At 41.7% G+C, this 21153-nt stretch overlaps 1 protein-coding gene and 1 long non-coding RNA gene across 4 annotated transcripts in view; one reads left to right on the top strand and one right to left on the bottom strand.

The window, feature by feature from the left end:
- BACH2 (BTB domain and CNC homolog 2) overlaps positions 1-21153 on the top strand; it is a 357318-nt gene that overhangs the window by 84502 nt on the left and 251663 nt on the right. For all 3 annotated transcript variants that reach the window (XM_045499041.1, XM_045499042.1, XM_045499040.1), the window contains exon 2: positions 11508-11620. In XM_045499041.1, the coding sequence (XP_045354997.1) occupies positions 11612-11620 (9 nt within the window). In that variant the 5' untranslated portion in view covers positions 11508-11611. The remainder of the gene's footprint in view (positions 1-11507; positions 11621-21153) is intronic.
- LOC123608736 lies at positions 13005-14480 on the bottom strand. The gene is made up of 2 exons (XR_006717403.1): positions 13254-14480; positions 13005-13117 (listed from the first exon to the last, which is right to left on the bottom strand). It is a non-coding gene; the product is annotated as an uncharacterized LOC123608736 (long non-coding RNA).

Below are 21153 nucleotides of genomic sequence, written 5' to 3'. Positions count from 1 at the left end.
GAGCGAGAGCATGTGCACAAGTGGGGGAGGGGCAGAGAGAGAGACACACACAGAATCTGAAGCAGGCTCCAGGCTCTGACCTGTCACCACAGAGCCGGACGTGGGGCTCGAACTCACGAACCATGAGATCATGACCTGAGCCGAAGTCGGACACTTAACTATCTGAGGCATCCAGGAACACCTCCCCCTCTTGCTGACATTTTAAAAGTTGAAACGTTCTGCCATTTTTTCCAGCCCTAGATATACTCAGATTACATATATGGTTTTAGCTCATAAATTCCTTCTATTAGTACTTACCATTGACTTAATGATAGTAAGCACTCAGATCACACCTTTACCTAGTATAATCTGATAGCGAAGCTGCTCCAGTGTCTTCCAGGCAGCTCTCATGATCTAACTCTGCATAGGTTAAAGGCAGTTTTCATTTATTTTACTCAAGAGAGAACTGGTGAATTTTTGTGGTTGTTAATTGTGCACATTTTAACTATAGGATATCAACATTAGTGTTATGTGATTAACAGTTGTCAGTATTTTGGATGACCCTGATTTCTTCACTGTGCTATAAATGACAGCATCTAAAGTGAAGACTTAAAAACACAGAGGTGTTGAGACTTTCCTTAGGGCTCTGCATTAACCCTGTAATATCTTGATATTTTAAAAAAGGATATTCGTCACAGAAGTTTAGTTAACATCTTATAACTGAACGTGTATGTATGTTGCTTAGATAAATGTAATCACTGTAAACATCTATATGATCTGGGATTCTGTTTTTATTTTGAAATGGGAGCCTTTTTGTTTACAAGTTCATTAAAAACTAAAAACCATTTCTGTAAGGGGGAAAAAAAAGATTTATCATTTAAACCTACCCACGTCCTTGAATGTTCCCTCTACATTAGGGTTTCTCAGTCTCAGCACTGTTGACATTTTGGACTAAATAATTCCTTATTATGGAGGCTGTTTTGTGTATGGTAGTATGTTCAGCAGAATCCCTGGCCTCTACCCACTAGATGCCAGTAGCAGCCTCCCCCCAGTAATGACAAAAAAAAAAAAAGTCTCCATGCATTGAAGTGTCCCCTGGGGAGGGGGCAGAGTCACCCTGGCTCAGAATGAATGCCGTATTCTTATTTTGGTTCAGAATTCACTCTTCACCTCATGAGCTGGCCACTCATTTACTTCTGAGATTGAATTCAAGGGTATAAAGTAACATTTTTCCCTCCTGGCATTTGTCCTAAAAGTGGGAACCCCAAATTAGGCGAAATTTTCCAAACCTCAAGCAAGGGTGTTTTGAGGGGAAAATTTTCCCCCCAGAAGACCTGGAGTTTTGTCGCACAGAGCAGTCTCTCTCTCAGAATTGTGGCCTTAGCAGGTGGAACCCTTCAAGGCTGCAATGCAGCGACTTTCCCAGAGCTGTTCAAGAGGAAGTGGCCCCACCGACTGAGCCTGGGGATGTTGACATAAGAAGAAAGGGAACTTCTCTGCAGGGACTGGAGTAGAGAGCCTAGGCCACAAGTTCAGTGGCTCTCTGCAGGCTCTCTGCCTTCATATCCAGCCCCAGAAAGAGGGAAAGGCAGCCACAACAGTTCTTTCTCTGGAGCAAAGCAGACATCCTCCCCATCCCCGATGGCTGTGGTCTCAGAAGCTGGAACTCTCGTTAAACAAGGAATGCGGAGCTTTCCACAGGCTAAGGCAGGCATAAATTTCCTCTGTTTGTTTTGTGAGGACTAGTGTCGACTGCTGTAATGAGATCAGAGGATACCCCAGGGACGAGGCCTCCAGGTCGGCTGCTGGAGCTGTTTTCCGTGGCTGTTCTCTTGGCTGCTGTGGAAGAACGCAGTGACTCCACAGACCTCGGTTATGATGTGAGGAGGTCGTGGTGCCCTTGTTTCTTTCCTTGCCATCCTGCCTCTCTGAGGCTACTGAAACGTCAGCGTGCAGTCGCCCAACTCTAAATCATGGAAAAGCACATGGGAGGCAGATTCCTTTCCTCCTCACCGAGGACAGACCTGGCTGTGTGCGGAAAGTATGGCCTCGTACGGGAGGTGATTGCCTCCTTGGGAAAATGCCTGCACTGCTGATGCTGGCCACTTGTCCCTCTCTGGGCCACCTTTATGCTTTTCCTTACCCGGCGTCACTCTGTTATAGAAGAGTTTGGGTGTGAGTCACAACAATACAGCATAATGCTACAAAGAACACATTTCTGGCTCCAGCCTGAATTATAGCCAAATGGCCATGGAGGGGACCCTAAATACAGCAAAACTGAGTTTAGGGAACCCCAAATTAGATACTTCTGGCAGAATAGTATATACTGAGCTAGTGCAGCCTGACCCACTTCTAGCCCTCTATGCCCAGCCCACCCACCCAGAACAATCCCTAGGTGTGTTGGATAAAGTAGAAAATAGCAAGAACTTACAAGGGAAATTCCCATGTGCCAGAAGATATTGATGCCACAGGCCTGTGAGTGATCCTGACCTGGCCATAGGCTCTAGATTCTAGGGGCTGTGATGTTTATGCTTATATGGGAACTGTTTGCCAAAGGGGGCAAGAAGAATTCCCCCAGAGCCCATGTCAGGCTTTGAGTGTGTGTGTTTGGGGCACAGGGATGGGAGATGGAAATCCAGGGTTACACTGTTTGAATAGCTGTGGGGTCTATAGTTCCACCACCTGCATAGTATGGCAACTTGAGTTGTTTTGACAAAGACACTAAACTGGTTTGAAAGCATTGAAAGCTGTAGGGCTGCGGTAGAAGCAAACCTTAGATCCCTCTGGAAAGGTTAACAAGCCAGGACGTGGGACACCCTCACAAAGAACAAGCCGTACTAAGGAGAGGCTGGCATTGGGAAGTACAGAATTAGAGCCTCAAGAAAGCAGAGATTAACAGCGAATCCCTGAGACTGCTTTCAACAAGGGCCCATCCTGCCAAATTCAGCTTTCTTCTGAGGATTAATGAAAATTTCTTCCCAGAGGAACAAGGCATTACACCCAATCTGGCTTACTAAGCAGATGAGTTTCAGTTGTAAACACTAGCCCCCAGGAAGTCAGTCGCCCCTCATTACACTTATCCTCAAGTTATCCTTGAGAGTATTTAAATTCCTTCGTTGGAAACCTTTTATTGGCGAGATAGCTGGTCCCCTTGAGCTTCTGTAAAGAGATACCTTTCTAGCAATTTCCCTTGTTCCTTTTCAGTGGGTCATCCTGAAGAAATCCCTTAACTAGGCTTTGTGTTAAATTATTTTAGCTTCTCAGCAAATCACAGGAAATGTGTTTGCCTGAATTGTTAAGCAAACCCCTCAAGGGAGAAGGAAGCTAGGATTGTTTGAAGGTCTCTGGGATTCTTTCAGAGTAAAATCAAAGAAACACGGGTGGTCAGGCAGGGTTGGTAAACCATCTTAGATGAATACAATTAGGCCTTCTCAGCCCATGGTGGACAAATGGATGGGGGATTGCGTAGAACTCTGGACAGCCACCAAGTACAACCCATGCAGTGACATGCACTATTGGCAAACATGAACTGAGGATGCCAGAATTAAAGCACGATCCTTTGTTTATTAATAGGGTGATGAAATATCTTATGTTCAGTTTTTCTCTGCTGAGGCATGTTGAGGGTACCAAAAAGTGCCCTCCTGACCTAAACGTGATGTCATACGTCTCGAGAGAAAATTCTTTTTAATACTTAATAACATTAAGTATTTTCTTCTTGATTTGGACCTGGTTTCTTTCTTTTAGTCTCAAAATGTTCTGGCCAAATGCGTAGATTATACATATTGACATTAAAGCATCAGGAGAGGATAAGTGGAAATAGGCTCATTTGGTGCCAGATTTACGGAAGATCTTCCTAAACATTTGTCTTAGTTTGTGCTGCTATAACAGAATACCATGGACTGAGTGGCTTAAGCAACAGTTTATTTCTCACAGTGCTGGAAGCTGGGAAGGTCAAGAGCAAGATGCCAGTCCATTTGGTCTTAGTGAAAGATCTCTTGCAGACATTTGACTTCCTGATATGATTTCACATAGCAGGGAGAAGGGGAGAGAGAGAGAGAGAGAGAGAGAGAGAGAGAGAGAGAGAAAGAAAGAAAGTATACATGCAAATTCTCTGGTGTCTCTTCTGACAAGGGCACTAATCCCATCATGAGGGCTCCTTGACCTCATCTAAACCTAATTACCTCCCCAAAGCCCTGCCTCTGAGTACCATAGCAGTGGGGATTAGGCAATGTATGAATTTGGAGGGGGAGACATGAACATTCAGTCCATAACAACTTCATATAACAACGTTATAATTAAATTTTGCATTTACTGAAAGCCTGCTATGTGTAGGGTGGTGAGATAGGTGCTGGCTGTTTGGGCATAAAACAGATAAGTTATCTTCCCTTGAAATACTTAGAATCCAGGAGGGTGGTTGAGAGTAAGCACCTGTGTTCAATTACAAGCAGAACGAGGTGGTGCTAAACAGTGGCAGGAAACAGGGATGGGAAAGGGCTTCTCTCTTTTTAACACCATGCATTAGATACTTTTTTCAAGTTACTCCTTTTAATCTTCAGAACAATCTTAGGAGGTATAAAGAATTTTCCCCAGTTTTATGAATGAAGGAATAAAAACTCAGGCAGGGTTAGTAGCTTGCTGAAATTACATGTGAAGAGTCAGACTAGATACTCAGATGGAGTGACTTGGCTCCCAAGCCATCCCTTGCCCACTCTTCTGCAGGGCTTGCTACGCCCAGTGAAGCCACATCGAACAGCCCTAGAGGGGTCAGGAGACAGACTGGGAGCCTCCAGCCCTGGAATTTAAAAGAAACAATCCCCTGACTTACACAAAAAGTGTACGATGGAAGATATACCTGGATGACCATATCCAACCCCTATGGGATTTCCAAAATACTAACATAAATTGCCAACATTAAACAAACACATTATTTTACGTAGTCTCTCCATTTTCTGGCTTTCTTGAACATCAGAAGCTGTGGGAACATGTGCCTTGCTCCTACTTTTCTGGAGCCACAGTTGAGCGGCAGACTCTCCAGGCCTCCCCACTCCTCATTGTCTTCTCTGGCCTGACCATTCCTTCATCTTATTCTTTCTTGACTCCTGTAAGCATCTGAATCTGTGTCTCATGGTTTAGGTAGTCGCCCAGGCAAGAAGAATAGGCCTTGGGAATTCTTCTATATTGTGCCTTTAATTAAGATAACCTTAGGGGTGCCTGGGTGGCTCAGTGGGTTCAGCCATTGACTCTTGCTTTCAGCTCAGGTCTTGAGCTCATGGTTCATGGGATTGAGCCCCACATCAGGCTCCATGCTGACAGCACAGAGACTGCTTGGGATTCTCTCTCCTTTGGTTTCTGAACCTCTCTTTCTGCCCCTCCCCCACTTGGACTTGCATGCATGCTCTCTCTCTCAAAATAAATAAACATTTTTAAAAACAGATATTCCTAAATTACTGGGGGACTGAAATTGACCCTTAACAGAGTGATAGCCCTTAATCTAAACATTAGATATCCTTATGTATGATTTGGTGAAGTGGGGGAAACCCTCAGAAGGTGTGCCAGAGGTAGTCCTCTGAAAGCAACGGACACGCTATCACTTGGTGTTCTTACTGTACCTTGTCTGGCTCTCAGAGCAATATTTTTGTGCTACCAGCAGTGACTCTCTTTACAATTTGTAATGCTCTCATTTCTTCTTCCTTATCACAATTTCTCTGAACCATTGGTCATATGCTAGTTAAAATTTCAGAACGTTAATTTTCAAACTGTATGACCTATCCTTGGGGAAGAAGGCCTCTAATGATGCTTGATGGGAAGACACCCTCATCCTTGGGTTGTTTGTTTTCCATGGCATGTTGTGAAGGCAGGGCATGGGAGGCAAGGCAGATTGGCAAACATTGTTCAGTCTCTTGGGGCAAAACCATGTTATGGTGTGTTTGCTACCTAAATGTGAGGGTAGCAAGGATACCAAGGTCCTGAAGAACCAGAGACATGTTTGATGTGACTTTGAGGTTGGAGAGAGGCCTGCAAGGAGCTCCTCAGGGAGCTCTGCTCTGATCCCCCTGCCTCTTCTTCAGAAAGAAAGGAAGGAGCCAGCCACTTACAAGGAGTGTGTATATTTGGGGAAGGGGAGAGGGGTCCGTTTGTTGCTTTACCTTTGGATCCATTAATCCCAGCACCATGCCCCTTATTGTGGAAGAGAAGGATTGGACTGTCTGTAATAAAATGGCCTTAAAATTTATCTAGGCTTGTACAAGGATTCCATCCAATTGAAGGTTGTAAGATTTCACTTCAGAGACATGTAAATTACTCCAACTCGTAAAAACAGGGGTGGAAGGGAATTAGGGATATATCTCTCATCTGTTTGTCTGATTTCCCAAGCTCCTAAGTCCTAGTTTTAGAGAATTTCCTCTATACTTGTCATCTTGCCTTTTCCCCCTTTCTCTCCAAACCCTGTTTGTCTTTCTGTGACTGTGCTTAATCCTTCCTCACAAGTTCTCGGGTCCTCATGCTTGAGCCCTCTACCTAGGCTGCTGGATTTGGTGGTGGGAGGGGAGGAACAAGAGGCCATTCCACAGACTGACATCAGGGTGCGTTATATCTAAAAACCAGCAAGACCATTACCCTTATGAGTGATCTGCTGCTGCTCCTATGGGCCTGTTTCCCATAGGAGTGCCTGAGCAACGCAGCTTTGAGTTGTATTACAGAAGCCTTCTAGAATGAATGTCTTGGAAGGGGGTGGAGGAGTTGGAGTGGGGAGAAAAGCCCAGCTCATCATACTCCATTCTGTATTGGCAATAAGTGTTAGTTGTATTTCCAAGGGCTAAGAAATAGCACTACACACACACACACACACACACACACACACACACACACTCACACGCATACGCACACGCACACACAAATAGCCTTCGACATGTTTAAGAGTGTCAAGAGTAAGAGTAAGTACTCTAAAGAGTACTCTCATTAGAGTAAGGAGACTAGAATAAAATTGGCTTATGCTGTTCCCACCATACCTCTATACCACATTATCAGTGATCCAGGGAAAATAGACCTTTCTCTGTGGTAGGTGGAGGCTGGTGGTAAATAAATAGTGGAGAAACAGGTAAGCCCGGTCTTTACTTGACTCCAGCCCCACTTGCTGACACCCAGAGAAGCCAGAAGATGTGGTGCTGTCACCAGGAGCCTGAACCTCTCCGTCCCTTCTGTTAGTGAGGGCGTGGATGGTGAGGGGCGCTTGGTGAGAGGCTGCATCACTGATCCTGTCTCTAGGTGTCTTTGTTTACTTACCTGTCCTTTCGTTTTCTTCTCTCTTTGTAGCCTTCACCTTTTCTGTTCATTCTCTCTTTGATCTCTTCTTCTTACCCTGTCTCTACTTTTCTGCTTACTCACACTCCTACCCACCTGGAAAGATGAATTACATTTCATTAACCTTTCCGAAGCCTAAGGTTGACCACAGGCTTTGTTGCCCATTCAGCCAACTTTGTTAGGATCAACAAAGTGGAAGTCCCACGTTAGCTTCTGGGATCGACGTTCTCCAGGCATCCTTTGAAGGTATCTGTACTTGCCTTTTGTTTAGTATCACGGGAATCCAACTTCGAGGATGATTAAAAAGAAACATTGAAAAATAGAATAAAGAAGAAAACTCCCTTAATTCCACCATGGTAACACGGGTATCTTTTCCCCTAATGCTTTATATTTAAGATTCACTCTCCTTTTTTAAGCTGTAGATTTCTCTAAGCTTCTAAATGGAATTGGCTGCAGAACAACCAGGTTCTCTCTGTTTCAAAGAAGATTTAAAGTACTTGATAGAACAAGGCCAGTCTTTTTGGTTGCTGGCCAGAAGTGAACTGACCCAATTTCTAAAACTGTTATCTGTTTGCTGAGGTGTTTTCTGGTGGTGGTGGTGGTGGTGGTGGTGGTGGTGGTGGGGTGTGTGTGTGTGTGTGTGTGTGTGTGTGTGTGCGTGTGTGTGTGTGTTATTAGGAGAGGTTTATTTTATTTGTGGGCTTTGTACGTATTTTAATTCTGTAGTATCTTGAAATGAAGTCACTTCTAGCCAGAGTCTACTGCCTGTAACAGCATGACTAAGAAGAATTCTTTTTCTTCTCTGAATCTGGTTTCATCATTTAAAAAACTACCACTCAGATCAATATCAGTACTAACTGAGAGTATTTTTTTTTTAATTTTTTTTTTCCAACGTTTATTTATTTTTGGGACAGAGAGAGACAGAGCATGAACAGGGGAGGGGCAGAGAGAGAGGGAGACACAGAATCGGAAACAGGCTCCAGGCTCTGAGCCATCAGCCCAGAGCCCGACGCGGGGCTCGAACTCACGGACCGCGAGATCGTGACCTGGCTGAAGTCGGACGCTTAACCGACTGCACCACCCAGGCGCCCCTAACTGAGAGTATTAATATAAAAGTGCATTGTACAGTTTTGAACACTATATAGCTGTAAATATTTTTAGCAATGTTTTCCTAAAATATTTACAATCCTGGACATTAAAAGATTTTCCTTAAGAAAAAAAAAAACCCAAAGGCAGTCTGCAGTGATTATCAACATTGTGTTTAAGATTCTCCATTAAGAGTCCACATCATCCTAGGCTCTGTGAGTGAGAGCAAGGAAAAAAAGTCTATTCATAATATTTATTAAGAACTTTCTATGTGACTAATATTTCCCTCAAAGAGTTTTTATTTTGACTTTGTTGTAGAACCAATATACATGAAAATGACATAAGAACACTTGGGGTGGTGGGGTCACAGGGGAGAATCCGTAATTGCTTTAGTGCAGACTATATACCCAAGCTCTGAGGGAGAGGGGATTGTGGCATGATTGGAGCTGGGTGGAATTTCCTTGGGGAAATTGTGTTCAAGAATCCTTGTCTGTTTGCTATTATCTTCTTGTGCCCACCTTTCCTGTGTTGATACCAATGTGTACATTTGAATGGAATTGTGACATCAGACATCTGTGCAAGGCGTTTGGAAAAGTTTCCCAGTTACGTGCTAGGCTATATAGTTTTTAAAGGTACTGAATTACATTTATTAAAAAGGAAACAGCACGTGTAGAGCTCTACTTTAAAACAGAAATGTGGGGTGCCTGAGTGGCTCAGTTGGCTAAGCCACTGAGTTGGCTAATTAGCCACTCAGTTGGCTAATCCAAGACTCTTGATTTTGGCTCAGGTCGTGATCTCATGGTTCGAGAGATCAAGCCCCATGTTGGGCTCTGCACTAACAGTGCAGAGACTGCTTGGGGTTCTCTCTCTCCCTCTCTCTCTGCCTCTCCCCGACTCATGTTCATGTGAGCACTCTCTCCATCTCTCTTTCTCTCTCTCAAAATAAATAAACATTAAAAAATTTTTTTTAATAAAACAGAAGGGGCACCTGGGTGGCTTAATCGGTTAAGCATCTTACTTCAGCTCAGGTCTTGATCTCACGGTTCATGGGTTTGAGCCCTGCTTCTGCTCCATGCTGACAGCTCAGAGCCTGGAGCCTGTTTCAGATTCTGTGTCTCCCTCTCTCTGTGGTCCTCCCCCACTTGCACTCTGTCTCTCTCTCTCAAAAATAAGTAAACATTAAAAAAATAAAAATACATTTATTAGTATCTGCTTCTGGAAACTCAAAGAGTAAAAGTTATATGCATAATTTTCTTTCAGTCATTATAAGATTGGTTAGAATTAGATAATGAATTTTCTTGACTTTGAGGCATCAATTACCCAGGCGTCAGGTACATACAGGGGTGTTTGGATGTCTTTAGGCTATAAAGTCAGAATTCCAGGGTCTCTCCATGTTCTACATCATTGTTAAAATATGTTATTGCTATGACTGAATGTGGTATTTTCTTTGGAATCCCTATGTCTCAAACAGTCAAGGAGTGATTTGTAATTTCCTCTCCCTATCTTCTGATTTGTAAAGGAATTTAATAATATCATGTTCACAGAATAGTAATGTGTGTGGAGTAGGAGTTTATCTTTTGAAAATACAGATTACAAAGCCATTTTCTTAATGGTGAAAGATGTTCACTTAGGAAATATAGCCTTGGACTTCTCTGTGTCCTCGATTCAGCAGACACACCAGGGCCTCATGTCATTCCCCAATAGACAAAGGCTGAGTGCTAAGAACTGAAGGTGATTATGATTAGTGGGATTATGACTTCTGTTTCTTTTCCTATTGAACACTTTCTATATTATTACTGTATTATTATTAAAAATTGGGGTCACCTGGGTGCCTCAGTGGTTTGAGCCTCCTACTTTTGATTTCACTTCAGGTCATGATCTCATGGTTTGTGAGTTCGAGCCCTGCATCTGGCTCTGTGCTGACAGTGCAGAGTCTGCTTGGGATTCTGTCTCTCTCCCTCTCTCTCTGCCCCTCCTCTGCTCTCTCTCTCTCTCTCTCAAAATAAAGAAATAAACCTAAAAAATTAAAAAATAAAAATAATTTAAAGCCCTGCAGTTGCCTTTAAACCTGTAATTCTAGTCTTTATGGAAAGGTTCAGATACATAAACACTTCCCAGATGCAACCAGGAAAAAGCAACACAGAAATAAGGTGATTACAAGGAACCTTACAATGTTTGTTCTCCTATCAAATTCACCCATAAACATCTTTCAAAGAAAAGGCTACAGGTCTAATTAAGGGGTTGAAGATATGTTCTTTCTTATTTTTCCTTAATATTTGATAAAGAAAGAACCCTGGAGCAGTACAATAACTGTTTTACTCTAAAATGTAATTCAAGTGAATCAAAAAACCTCCCTAAAGAACCAATAGCATGGATAAAAACAGGGACCCTTATTCCATTTGAGGGGATGTTAAATCATCTGGTTCATTTGGCCCATGGGAAACTGACCTCCTGGATTCCCTTACGGTAGGGGCTCTGTGGAAGGTCCTATCTATTAAGCCCTGACCGTGGTACAACCAGTCTTCAGCAAATGCTTGTCTGTTCCTTTATTCCTTGTAGGCAGCAGGGAAGGCATTGAGGTCTGGCACAAAGTAAGTGCTGCTTACATGCTAGATCCTTTCTCCTCCCAAGGAAGCACATGCCTGAGCTAGAAACTCTTAAATAACTGACCTCTCTGGCTTATTGATCACTATATCCTCAGTACCCTGCACCTAGTAAGTACTGAGAAAATAGTAGTTGAATGAATGTTCTTGTTTCTGTGTATCTGCAGTTACTCTGAGCATATAATACCCAGCTTTTCCTTGGCCACTGGCATGTCCAATATCTGTGACCTTAAGGCTTTTGATTTGATTCTCTAGAATCTAGAATTTGATTCTCTGACCTGTGCTGTTCAATATGGTAGTCACTAACCACATGTAGCTATTTACATTTAAATTTAATTAAAATCCCATAAAATTTAAAATTCAGCCCTTGGCTGCACTAGCCACACTTTAAATGCTCACTAGCCACATGTGGCTAGTGGTTACCATAGTGGACAGTACAGGCATGGAGCATTGCCATCATGGCAGAAAGTTCCACTGGACACAGAACTGCTCTGTGTCTTCCTGAGAGCCAGCTGATGGATTTCCTCTTTGTGTTTGCAGTGCAGCTGTCTGCTTCGGGAAGTGAGGTCTACAGCAACGAGGAGAATCTTCCAGAGCTGCCTTGCACTGTGACATGTCTGAGCCCTTGCTCCAGTCCCTGCAACATGAACAAGGTAAGAGATATTTTTGGGAATCAGCCTTTGTGTCTTCTTTACAGTACCCTGATTTTTCTGGGTATGTAATGTCTTCCCATGGTGTGAGGAGGTTGCTTCTCCTGCCACAGATATTCCAGAGGTTGGAGACTTGTGTGACCCCAGCAAGTGGTGTTTATAGGCAGGGTCACAGGAGGTGGCGGCCATGCTGTGGTTGTATAGTCTTACGGATATGTCACTGTGTTTGTCAGAGGCTTCTGGTTGACTGAAATATTGGTTGCTAATATAACTGCCTTGGCATGAACGTTGGAAGATTGAGGCTCTGGAGCCAGACTACCTGGGTTTAAATATCAGCCCTTCCAGATACTAGCTTTGATGGTCTTGGACAAGGGGCTTAATTTCTCTGTGCCTCAATTTCCCCATCTGCCCATCTGTAAAATGCTGATGATAATAGTACCTACCTTGTAGGGTTGTCAGAAGGATGAAATGAATTAATATGTGCACCATATTAACTTAATATAGTACCTATCTACATTATAAGCATTTGACAAATATTTACTGTTGTTGTTTTTGATGTTGGGGACACTGTTGTCCCTTAGACATTTCTGCAAGAGAGTCTTAGGTGTATCTACAACATTTCCACTTATTCCTTGTTTGACTCGGCAAGTAGCAAGTGATTACCAGAAGGGCCCTGAGGGATGAACAATGAATGGGGCTTGGGTTTTGCCTGTGGCAGGTGACAGGCTTGGGGGGAGTGTGGCTAGTGGTTTTAATTAAATATGTACCAGAAACTCTGGAAGCACAGAAGAAACATCCAACCTTGGGAGATATGGAAAGGACAGCATAGAGGAGGTGACATTTTGAGTCAGATCCTGATTGATAAATGGTCATTTCTTAGACAAAGAAGTAGGGCAGGGCATTCCAGGTAAAGGAAACAGGCTATGTTTAGGCACAGAAGCATATGAGAAAGTCTGGTGTGTTTAGAGAACAAAGAGCTTGGTACAGCAGGATTTCTCCTCAACACTGTTAACCTCAACACTGTTAACATTTGGACTGGGTAATTCTTTATAGTGAGAGGCTGTCTTCCACATTGAAGGATATTCAGTAGCATCCCCTTTCTCCCACTTGAGTTGTGACAACCAAAAAAACCCACACATTGGCATTGGCCAGTGTCCATCCCTTGGGGGGACACAAATACCCCTGGTTGAGAATCACTGAAGTGGTGGAAGATGGTAGATATGAGTCCAGAGAAGGAGGTTAAGTGTCCAATTCTGAGAGCCACTGAAGGATCCAAAACAAGGGAGAGACATTTCCAGAGGTCTACAAGAAGAGGTTAATTTATCACATCAGCTATGGGTTGTGATGCAGTTGGACAGCGCTTTTAGACAGTGGCCTTCAAAAGGTATTATGGAGAAAGCCTATTTTATTTGTTGAGATTCTTTTACTAAGAACCCTTTTCAGCGGTAATTTTTCTCATGGCCATTTGTTTAGTCTTCTCAGGGTGGCTGCATAACCCTACTAGAAGAGACCAGAAAATAATAAGCAATTGTTTTTCAGGGATTTTCATTTGGCTGAGTTAAGCCTAAGAGAAGGAAACCTTCCACCCACCACCCCCCACCCCCCACCCCCCACCCCCATTGGCTTAAATACTTACCTTTAAGCAGTTTTTGAGAAGAGAGCTCTTGGAACACTGGAAAGTAGCAGGTATTCCACCCCAAGGTCATGACTGGAGCGTGGGGAAGAGAGGGGATTCATCACTGTGGTCTTTGCAAACCTTGGCTTCTATTAGTTAGAGTTTGGTGTACTGAAATGCTAAGACAACTCTTGGGAAATCTCTGATTGGCAGGCACAGCTTGCTATGATGGCCCTGCCCTGAGTTTCTCCAGAGCAGTTCAAGGCCTGATGTCATGGTTTGGCTCTTGATACACAGCTGGGAACCAGACTCCTCAGACATTTCAAGTGTCTCAGTAGGTGTGTCTGTTGCTTTTGGGAAGTTATGTTCCGTCTAAGTGGCCCAATGAATGCTTTATTTTATGTTATTTTAATTTAAAGTAGTGATTAAGCATGATGTGTAACCTTCATAGGTCAGCATTTTTCTTATGGGTTTCTTGGCATAAGACAAAGAATAGATTACCCTCTGGGGAGGAAATAGATCTTCTCAGTGTAAGTAAAACCAGACAATCATCTCATCAATTAGGATATGTAAGTTAGAATGCTGGAAATATTTTTGTGGGTGTGATTGATTTTCTAGGTAGATTTGTTCCTAGAAAGTTGGAGGCATTTTAATTGTGCACGTTCCACTTACTTGGACATACACTCTAATAACTCTTTTTCCTTCCCAAACCCCTGCTAGCTTACAGGACACTTTAACTGGGGAGGTGTCAGGATGCAGCATGACAGAATATTCTAGGGTCCAGTGTAATTGCTGTGAAGTGACAGGGCAGTTCTGATCACAGTGAGGCATTGACATCTATCTCTCTTTGGGGTTATTTAGAGATGATCTCTCTAGAAAACAACAGGAATTGCCCCCATGGCCATTGGTCAAATGAATTAACCCTTTGTCTGCCTAATATAATCAGGCTAACCTGATAGTGAACTGCTGTCCACCAGGTAGGGCCATCATTACTCATATTCTTGAACTTCTATGTGTAGCAGAGTCTGGGGACACACCAGGAAGGGGTACACTTCCAGCCCTCAGACAGCTAGCACTGGTGCATCCTAATAAGATTAATACAGAGTGGATAGTGGATACCCCCACATGTATTCACCTTTTTAATGTTATAAACAGGCTTTAGTAGTTGTACATTTTGGGCTTCATGTTCTAGCCTAACATGTTAGAGGAATTATGGGTGCACAAGTTTTCCCAGGCCACTCACTCTCCCTAGCTCTCATCCAATCTTGAAGACCCATCTTTCCAAGTTCCATATTCTCCATAGATCTTTTTGTAAGAGCTGACTTTCCAATCTTTATATTGACCCAAAACTTTGTAATAAGGATTTAACTTTAAAGTTTGTCAGAAGTTTCTATCCTCTCTACTTTCTCAGGCATTCTCTAGTTAATATGTATAAATACAGCTTTTATAATACAAATGTTTGCTAGTGAGAAGGACTATGTTATTTACATATTATCATGCTGTAAAGAAAGAATTTTAGTGTGTTACTTAAAAAATGATAGCCAAATGGGAGGCAAGTTAGACAGGATGGGATTTTGTAGAGGCAAATTGGGCAGAATGATGTACATTCAGTACATACCACTATCTTAGTTCCCAAAACCACACTAACAGGAAACAGTGTTCTGCTCTTGAAAGATATCTCTTTCTAGCAGCAACCTTGGAATTACAGTTTTAAACTCTTTCCCTCATGGTCGTCATTTTCATGAAGGCATATCACATGCTGTTGTCTGCCTTGAATTTATGAGGACACTCCATCTGATTGAAAATTAATCGATTTTTCCGTTATTATACAGAATGCCCCCCCACACACACACACAGTGAAAATGAATCTTCTTGAGAACTGTTTCTTCCTTCTTATGTTCAAATAAAGCCAGATCTGATTGCTATTGCTTGGACAAATGCCATAGCATCAAATGAAGTTGAGTAGTATCTCTTATCTCTCTTGGTGGGTGGATGCTATTGTTTTGCTTAATATCTACCCAACAGAATTTTTTCTCTGAATATTTTACTGTGCCAAGTTTGAGGCAGTTTCACCTTTACACTCAGATCAAAATCTCTACAGTCAACTAAAGAGTAAAACTGAAATCGAGTTTCTGCCTTCGTTTAAAGTTTTTCTTTCTTGGCACCTCCTTAATACGAAGCAGTGAAATTCAGAACTCATCACTCCTGGCTCTCCACCTGGCATACACATGACTCTTGATTAAACATCAGCTCCCCCAACACACCCTTACGGTGTGTATTGTGTACCACACACTGTACTTGTGAGACATCAGTGAACAAAACAAAGGTCTTTGCCATCCAGAGCTTCTGTTCTGCCCAAAGTAAGGAGAGTCATCTTACTTCGGAGGTTTTAACGTTTCAACACACACCTAACATTAAAACTTTTTCCATTTTAAACTTCTTTCACTTGAGCAAGTTGACAGAGCTACTGGATGTGATACAAGGAATTTGTGACTAATAAACACAGAAGATTTTCTCTTCCCCTGTCTAGGACACTCTTGGTGGTATCACCAAATGGCCCATCTATATCGAGTGTATCTCCACCCTTGTTTTTCTGCAGGCAATGGCCAAGTCCCCTTTGTGGAAGACTTTGAAGAAATATTGCACACGTCTGGAACTAGGGACAGGGAAGAAAATGCAAATAAAAATTAAGTCATTCCTCCCTGGAATAAAGAAGGCCTTATTAATTTCTAGTGGTAGAAATTATAAAGGAAGAGAATGTATTTGACTATAGCCTCAAAATTTCTTTCCACCACAAGGCATTCTGAATTACCCTAAAGACAAAAGACATGCCAGAGCAATCTTTACAACATGTACGACACAGAGTTAAATTAGCTAATTTAGTAAGAGTTCTTACAAATTAGTTAAGATAAAGATGAGTGCTCTGATAGAAAAGGGGCAAAGAACAGAAAGATAAAAACCAATAAATGAAAAAATATAATCAAAAATAACATAAGAAAATGCTCAACCTCAACAGTTATCAAAGAAATGCAAACTAAAGCAATGAAGTAGCATTTTCTACCTACACATTGATGAGGATTTGTAAAATGTAAAATGTACTCGGTGAAAGTAGGAATGAGACTCTCGGGCTCTCCCAGACACAGTGAAAGAACATATTTCTCAAGGGAATTTAGACAATGTGTATCAAAGCCTCAAAAATATACACACCTTTCGGCTTAGAAATTCCATTTCTATAACAGTTACCCAAAGACCATTGCCATGGATGTGTGCAAAATTTGAGCTAAGATATTCATCACATATTATGATAATAGTAATTATAAAAGTAACAACTGTGGTACAGCCATACAATAAAAATACCAGGGAGGGATGAAGGAATATTTAATGACATAAAAACATGTTTTAAATAAATTGTGGAGAAGGCAGGTTATATAACAATATGTATAGTTTTATTATTATTTCATTATTTATTTATGTTTGTTTACTTTTGAGAGAGAGATAGAGAAAGAGAGCAGGGGAGGGGCAGAGAGAGAGAGAGAGGGACAGAGAGAGAATCCCAAGCAGGCTCTGCCCTGTCAGCGCAAAGCTTGATGCAGAGCTTGAACTCACAAACCATGAGATCATGACCTGAGCCAAAACTGAGAGTCAGATGCTTAACCAACTGAGCCACCCAGGCACCCCTCATTATTTCATTTTTAAAAAACATACATGTCTGCCCACAGAAAAGAAAGTTGCAGATACATCATAATATTAAGAGCATTATCTTCTTTTTGCTTGTATGTTCTAAATTTCTTTTGCAATGTACTTTCTTTCATACTAAAAATAATATATAAAAAGACATTAAGTTATATTTAAGATATGAACTTCTCTATATTAAAAAAAAATTTGAGGGGCACCTGGGTGGCTCAGTCGGTTAAGCATCCGACTTCAGCTCAGGTCACGATCTCGCGGTCCGTGGGTTCGAGCCCCGCGTCGGGCTCTGGGCTGATAGCTCAGAGCCTGGAGCCTGCTTCTGATTCTGTGTCTCCCTCTCTCTCTGCCCCTCCCCCGTTCATGCTCTGTCTCTCTCTGTCCCAAAAATAAATAAACGTTGAAAAAAAAAATTAAAAAAAAAATTTGATGTTTATGTTTGAGAGAGAGAGAGAGAGAGAGTGAGTATGGGGGAGGGGCATAGAGGAAACACAGAATCCAAAGCAGGTTCCAGGCTCTGAGCTCTCAGCACAGAGCCCGACGTGGGGCTTGAACTCATGGACTGTGAGATCATGACCTGAGCCGAAGTCAAATGCTCAGTTGACTGAACCACCCCAGGTGCCCCAAACTTCATTATATTTTTAAATATTCATGATAAAAAGGCTGAAAGGATATTGCCCAGAAAGTTGGCAATGGTTTTCTCAGAGGGTGGGTACATGGTATGTATTTGTTTTTATTTTTAAAAATATTTTTCTATATTTTCAACTTTCCCACCATAAGTAGTTGTATATATGATAGTAAGTCAGGAAAAAAGCAAGGATTTTAAAGGAAATACCACTTTAGTTGTTTTGCATTTGAGGTATGAATGGATGAAGGTATTTAGTGACAGATGAAAAGAAAAAAAGAGAGAGCCCTTGGGAAAAACAGAGGTTTGAACTTGGGAATGATTCTATTTGACGTATTACCAGAAAGGAGGTTTTTAATGTGCTAATGGTTTGGGGGCAATAGTAAAAAGAGAAATGCTCTAGAAAAAGATATTGTCCTTTGATTCAGTGACTCAAAACTTTTAAATGGCATTACATCATCTTACTCATTATGCGTCATTTCTTCATCCAGCTCTTCAAAAGACTTTGCTGATGTATACAAGTTTAGACCAGTGGTTCTCAAACTATGGTTTGGGAACGCCTGGGGAGCCCATTCACAGGCCACCTGCAAGGTCAAAACTACTTTCATAATAATATTAAGACTTTTTTTTTTTTTTTTTTTTTTGGTCTTTCCACTCTCTTGAGTATACATTCAGTACAGTTTCTCAAGAGGCTACATGGCATGCAATGACATTCATCCCCGTGGTGGCTGTTGAGATGTATGCTTGTGTTGTCATGTTCCAAATATCGCAGTTTTAATTTTTAATAAGGTGAACATTGATAGAAATAACTGACATAAACAGAAGTTCCTTAAAGTCTGCAGTAATTTTTAAGCATGTCCTGAGATAGGAGTTTGAGACCCAGTAAGCTAGACTGTGCCTATGTCCTGTATTTGGCAGTTTTTGTTCTTTTTTCAAAATATTTTTTATTTATTTTTTGGGAGAGCGCAATTGAGGGAAGGGCAGAGAGAGGGGGACAGAGGATCTGAAGCAGGCTCTGTGCTGACAGGCTGCCAGCAGCAGGACCAATGTGGGGCTCAAACTCACAAACCATGAGATCATGACCTGAGCCAAAGTTGGATGCTCAACTGACTGAGCCACTCAGGTGCCCCTTGGTAGTTCTTATTCTAAGAAGCTGGACCCTGGACTGTGAGCAGTAAGTGCCCTGGACATTATAGCACATCTGTTCTCACCTTCTACATCTTTAAGGAGAAAATGTCCTTAGTCCTTATTTTAAAAAAAAAAAAAAAGGCTTTATAGAGTTGGTGAGGCTAAATGGAACATTGTTGGCATAAGGCCAGTGTAGCACCTGTGTTACGTGTAAGTCAAATTCTGCTAAATGTGGGGTGTATAGAAATGATGAAATTGGACCTCTGTTCTCTTTCATGTGCATCACACTGGCAGATTCAGTGAATTTTTAGGAAGAAAACAGGAATATAATTCCCTTCTTAGAGGTATGGGAGTGCAAACTTCAATATAATGTAGTGGATAGTCGATTGGATATGAAGTAGGAAGTAAGACAAATGTAAAAGAATTAACTGAATATGCTTATGCTTATTTGTTGTTAAAATATTTGCATGTATATTGTTTGTTTGTGCATGTAAATACAGATAAAACATACATGCTATTTGAGAAATGCTTCCTGTTACACGTAGAATGATCTCTGGATACAGTCATTTCCACCATGGAAGCAACATTGACGTTTTTATGTCAGTACCAAGGCCTCGCCTCCTTTCTCCTTAACAGAAGCACATTTCAGTTGGTCTCCTAAGGTGTGCAGCCCACCTCTGAATTTCAGAGGAGCTCATGGTGGAACAGCGTTCGTGGCCCATTCTCTGAGAAGCAGTCTTCATGGTCCAGGGTATACATTGGGAATCTGAACTTTTCTGTCCAGAGAATTTGAGCACCAGATGAATAATGCTCTGGTGCCTCTGGAAGTCAGCGCCAGCCCTAAGGCCACGCTCACCCACTGCAGGATTCACGTGGATATGACAGTACCTTGACTTGAGGGTGGAGGTGTCAGTGGCCTGACTTAACAGCTCCCAGTCATGTCAGAAAAGATGAAGGAGCATCTGAACAGGTAGGAGGCAAATTAAGGCTTTGGAGTGGAAAGGCTGGACTTCTGGTTTAAGATCATAATGGCCCCACAGCAGGAGAAGAGATATGTTTTGACATGACTGTAATATAATTTCAAATCTGAGAGGACTAGTTTTGAACCATGATAAGCCCATTGAAATGTGGCCATAGTTACTGACCATAAAATAGGTTTCACCTGAAGGAAAGAGGATATTCAATTTCACCTTTTCTTCAGTGGCACTTCACACACACTGTGATCGTTGGTTTTGGGATCTTGTTCATCCCTATTTCTTGAAGATTTAAGGAATAGCGCCTAGGATTTTCTTGAGTATTACAAGTTTTTGCACTCTTAATTGACGAACAGCCCCATGCCAGCCTTCATGTGGAGTTTTAATTAAATGTTGACAGAACTGGTGGGTTCTCGTTCTGCATCACCATAGTGAACTAAGCCCACACAAGCCCACAGCATAATTAGACAGGTCCTTTGGACATGTGATGTGTGCTGGGACCTCTCTCTTTGATGCTGTTGGTGGCCAGGTTCCTGTAACAAAGAGGCCAGTGAATTCTGACCTTTGTGAATCTGTCTTCCAAGTCCTCAACCCTACCCTTTTACTCTCAATTAGTAGGTCTTAATGGGTACAATTAAGTTACATCCCATTTAGTTAATTGGTGATTGGAACCATAACTATTTAGGTACTTAATCTGTGGCTTGTCCATCTTTAGAATATTGACAAGCAAGTTGAGTTGCCTGATGTTGCGAACATCTCATCTCAAACAATGGTATTGCTGTGTATAAGGCGAAATGCATAACTGAGAGGTTACTTCCAACCCAGCTTATTAATTTCAGTACCTAATACTTCAAATTGTCCTTTTTTCCCCTGTTGTTTTTTTTTGGTTTTTTTTTTTTGTCATACAGTGGTCTTACAGCATGTAGCTCTTTGCTCATATTCTTTCCAATTCCCTTTTTTGTCTTTTGTCTCTATAACATAAGCCTGACATTTTTTTCTATAAGATGTTTCCAGAGAACATTGTGCTTTTGAATATATGTGCACCATTGGCTTCATTCTTAAAAACCACATAATGGGTGATAAAATTAATAAATGTGCTAGAGAAGGAGAGATGCCTGTTTAGAGTATATAAAACTACATTATTTTGCAGACATTCCTCAGTTAGTGTTCAGAAGACATACTTCTAGTCTCTCATAAATGGCAATGTTTAGGTTTTAATGAAAAAAATTATATTTACTAATCACAGCTTATATGTTCTTCTAGGTTATTTATTTGATTGTCCTTTTTTTATGGAATAGTTTTGTAACTTCTTACCACCCTCAGATTTTCACAAAATGGCATTATCCTGAGAGGCTAGTCTCTGTTAGATATAAATATAAGCACTTGATTAAGATACCCAGCCCTAGCCAGAGAGATAAAGTGTCATCACATGTCACAGTGATCAAGGAGCACCTGTTAATTAGGACAATAGAATCACTGCAATGAGTTTTGCAGGAAAACAAAGGTT

Source organism: Leopardus geoffroyi, chromosome B2 (genome assembly GCF_018350155.1).
Source record: "Leopardus geoffroyi isolate Oge1 chromosome B2, O.geoffroyi_Oge1_pat1.0, whole genome shotgun sequence".
Lineage (NCBI taxonomy): Eukaryota > Metazoa > Chordata > Mammalia > Carnivora > Felidae > Leopardus > Leopardus geoffroyi.
Note: the sequence above shows the minus strand (reverse complement) of the source record. Positions and strands in the feature narration are given on the sequence as shown.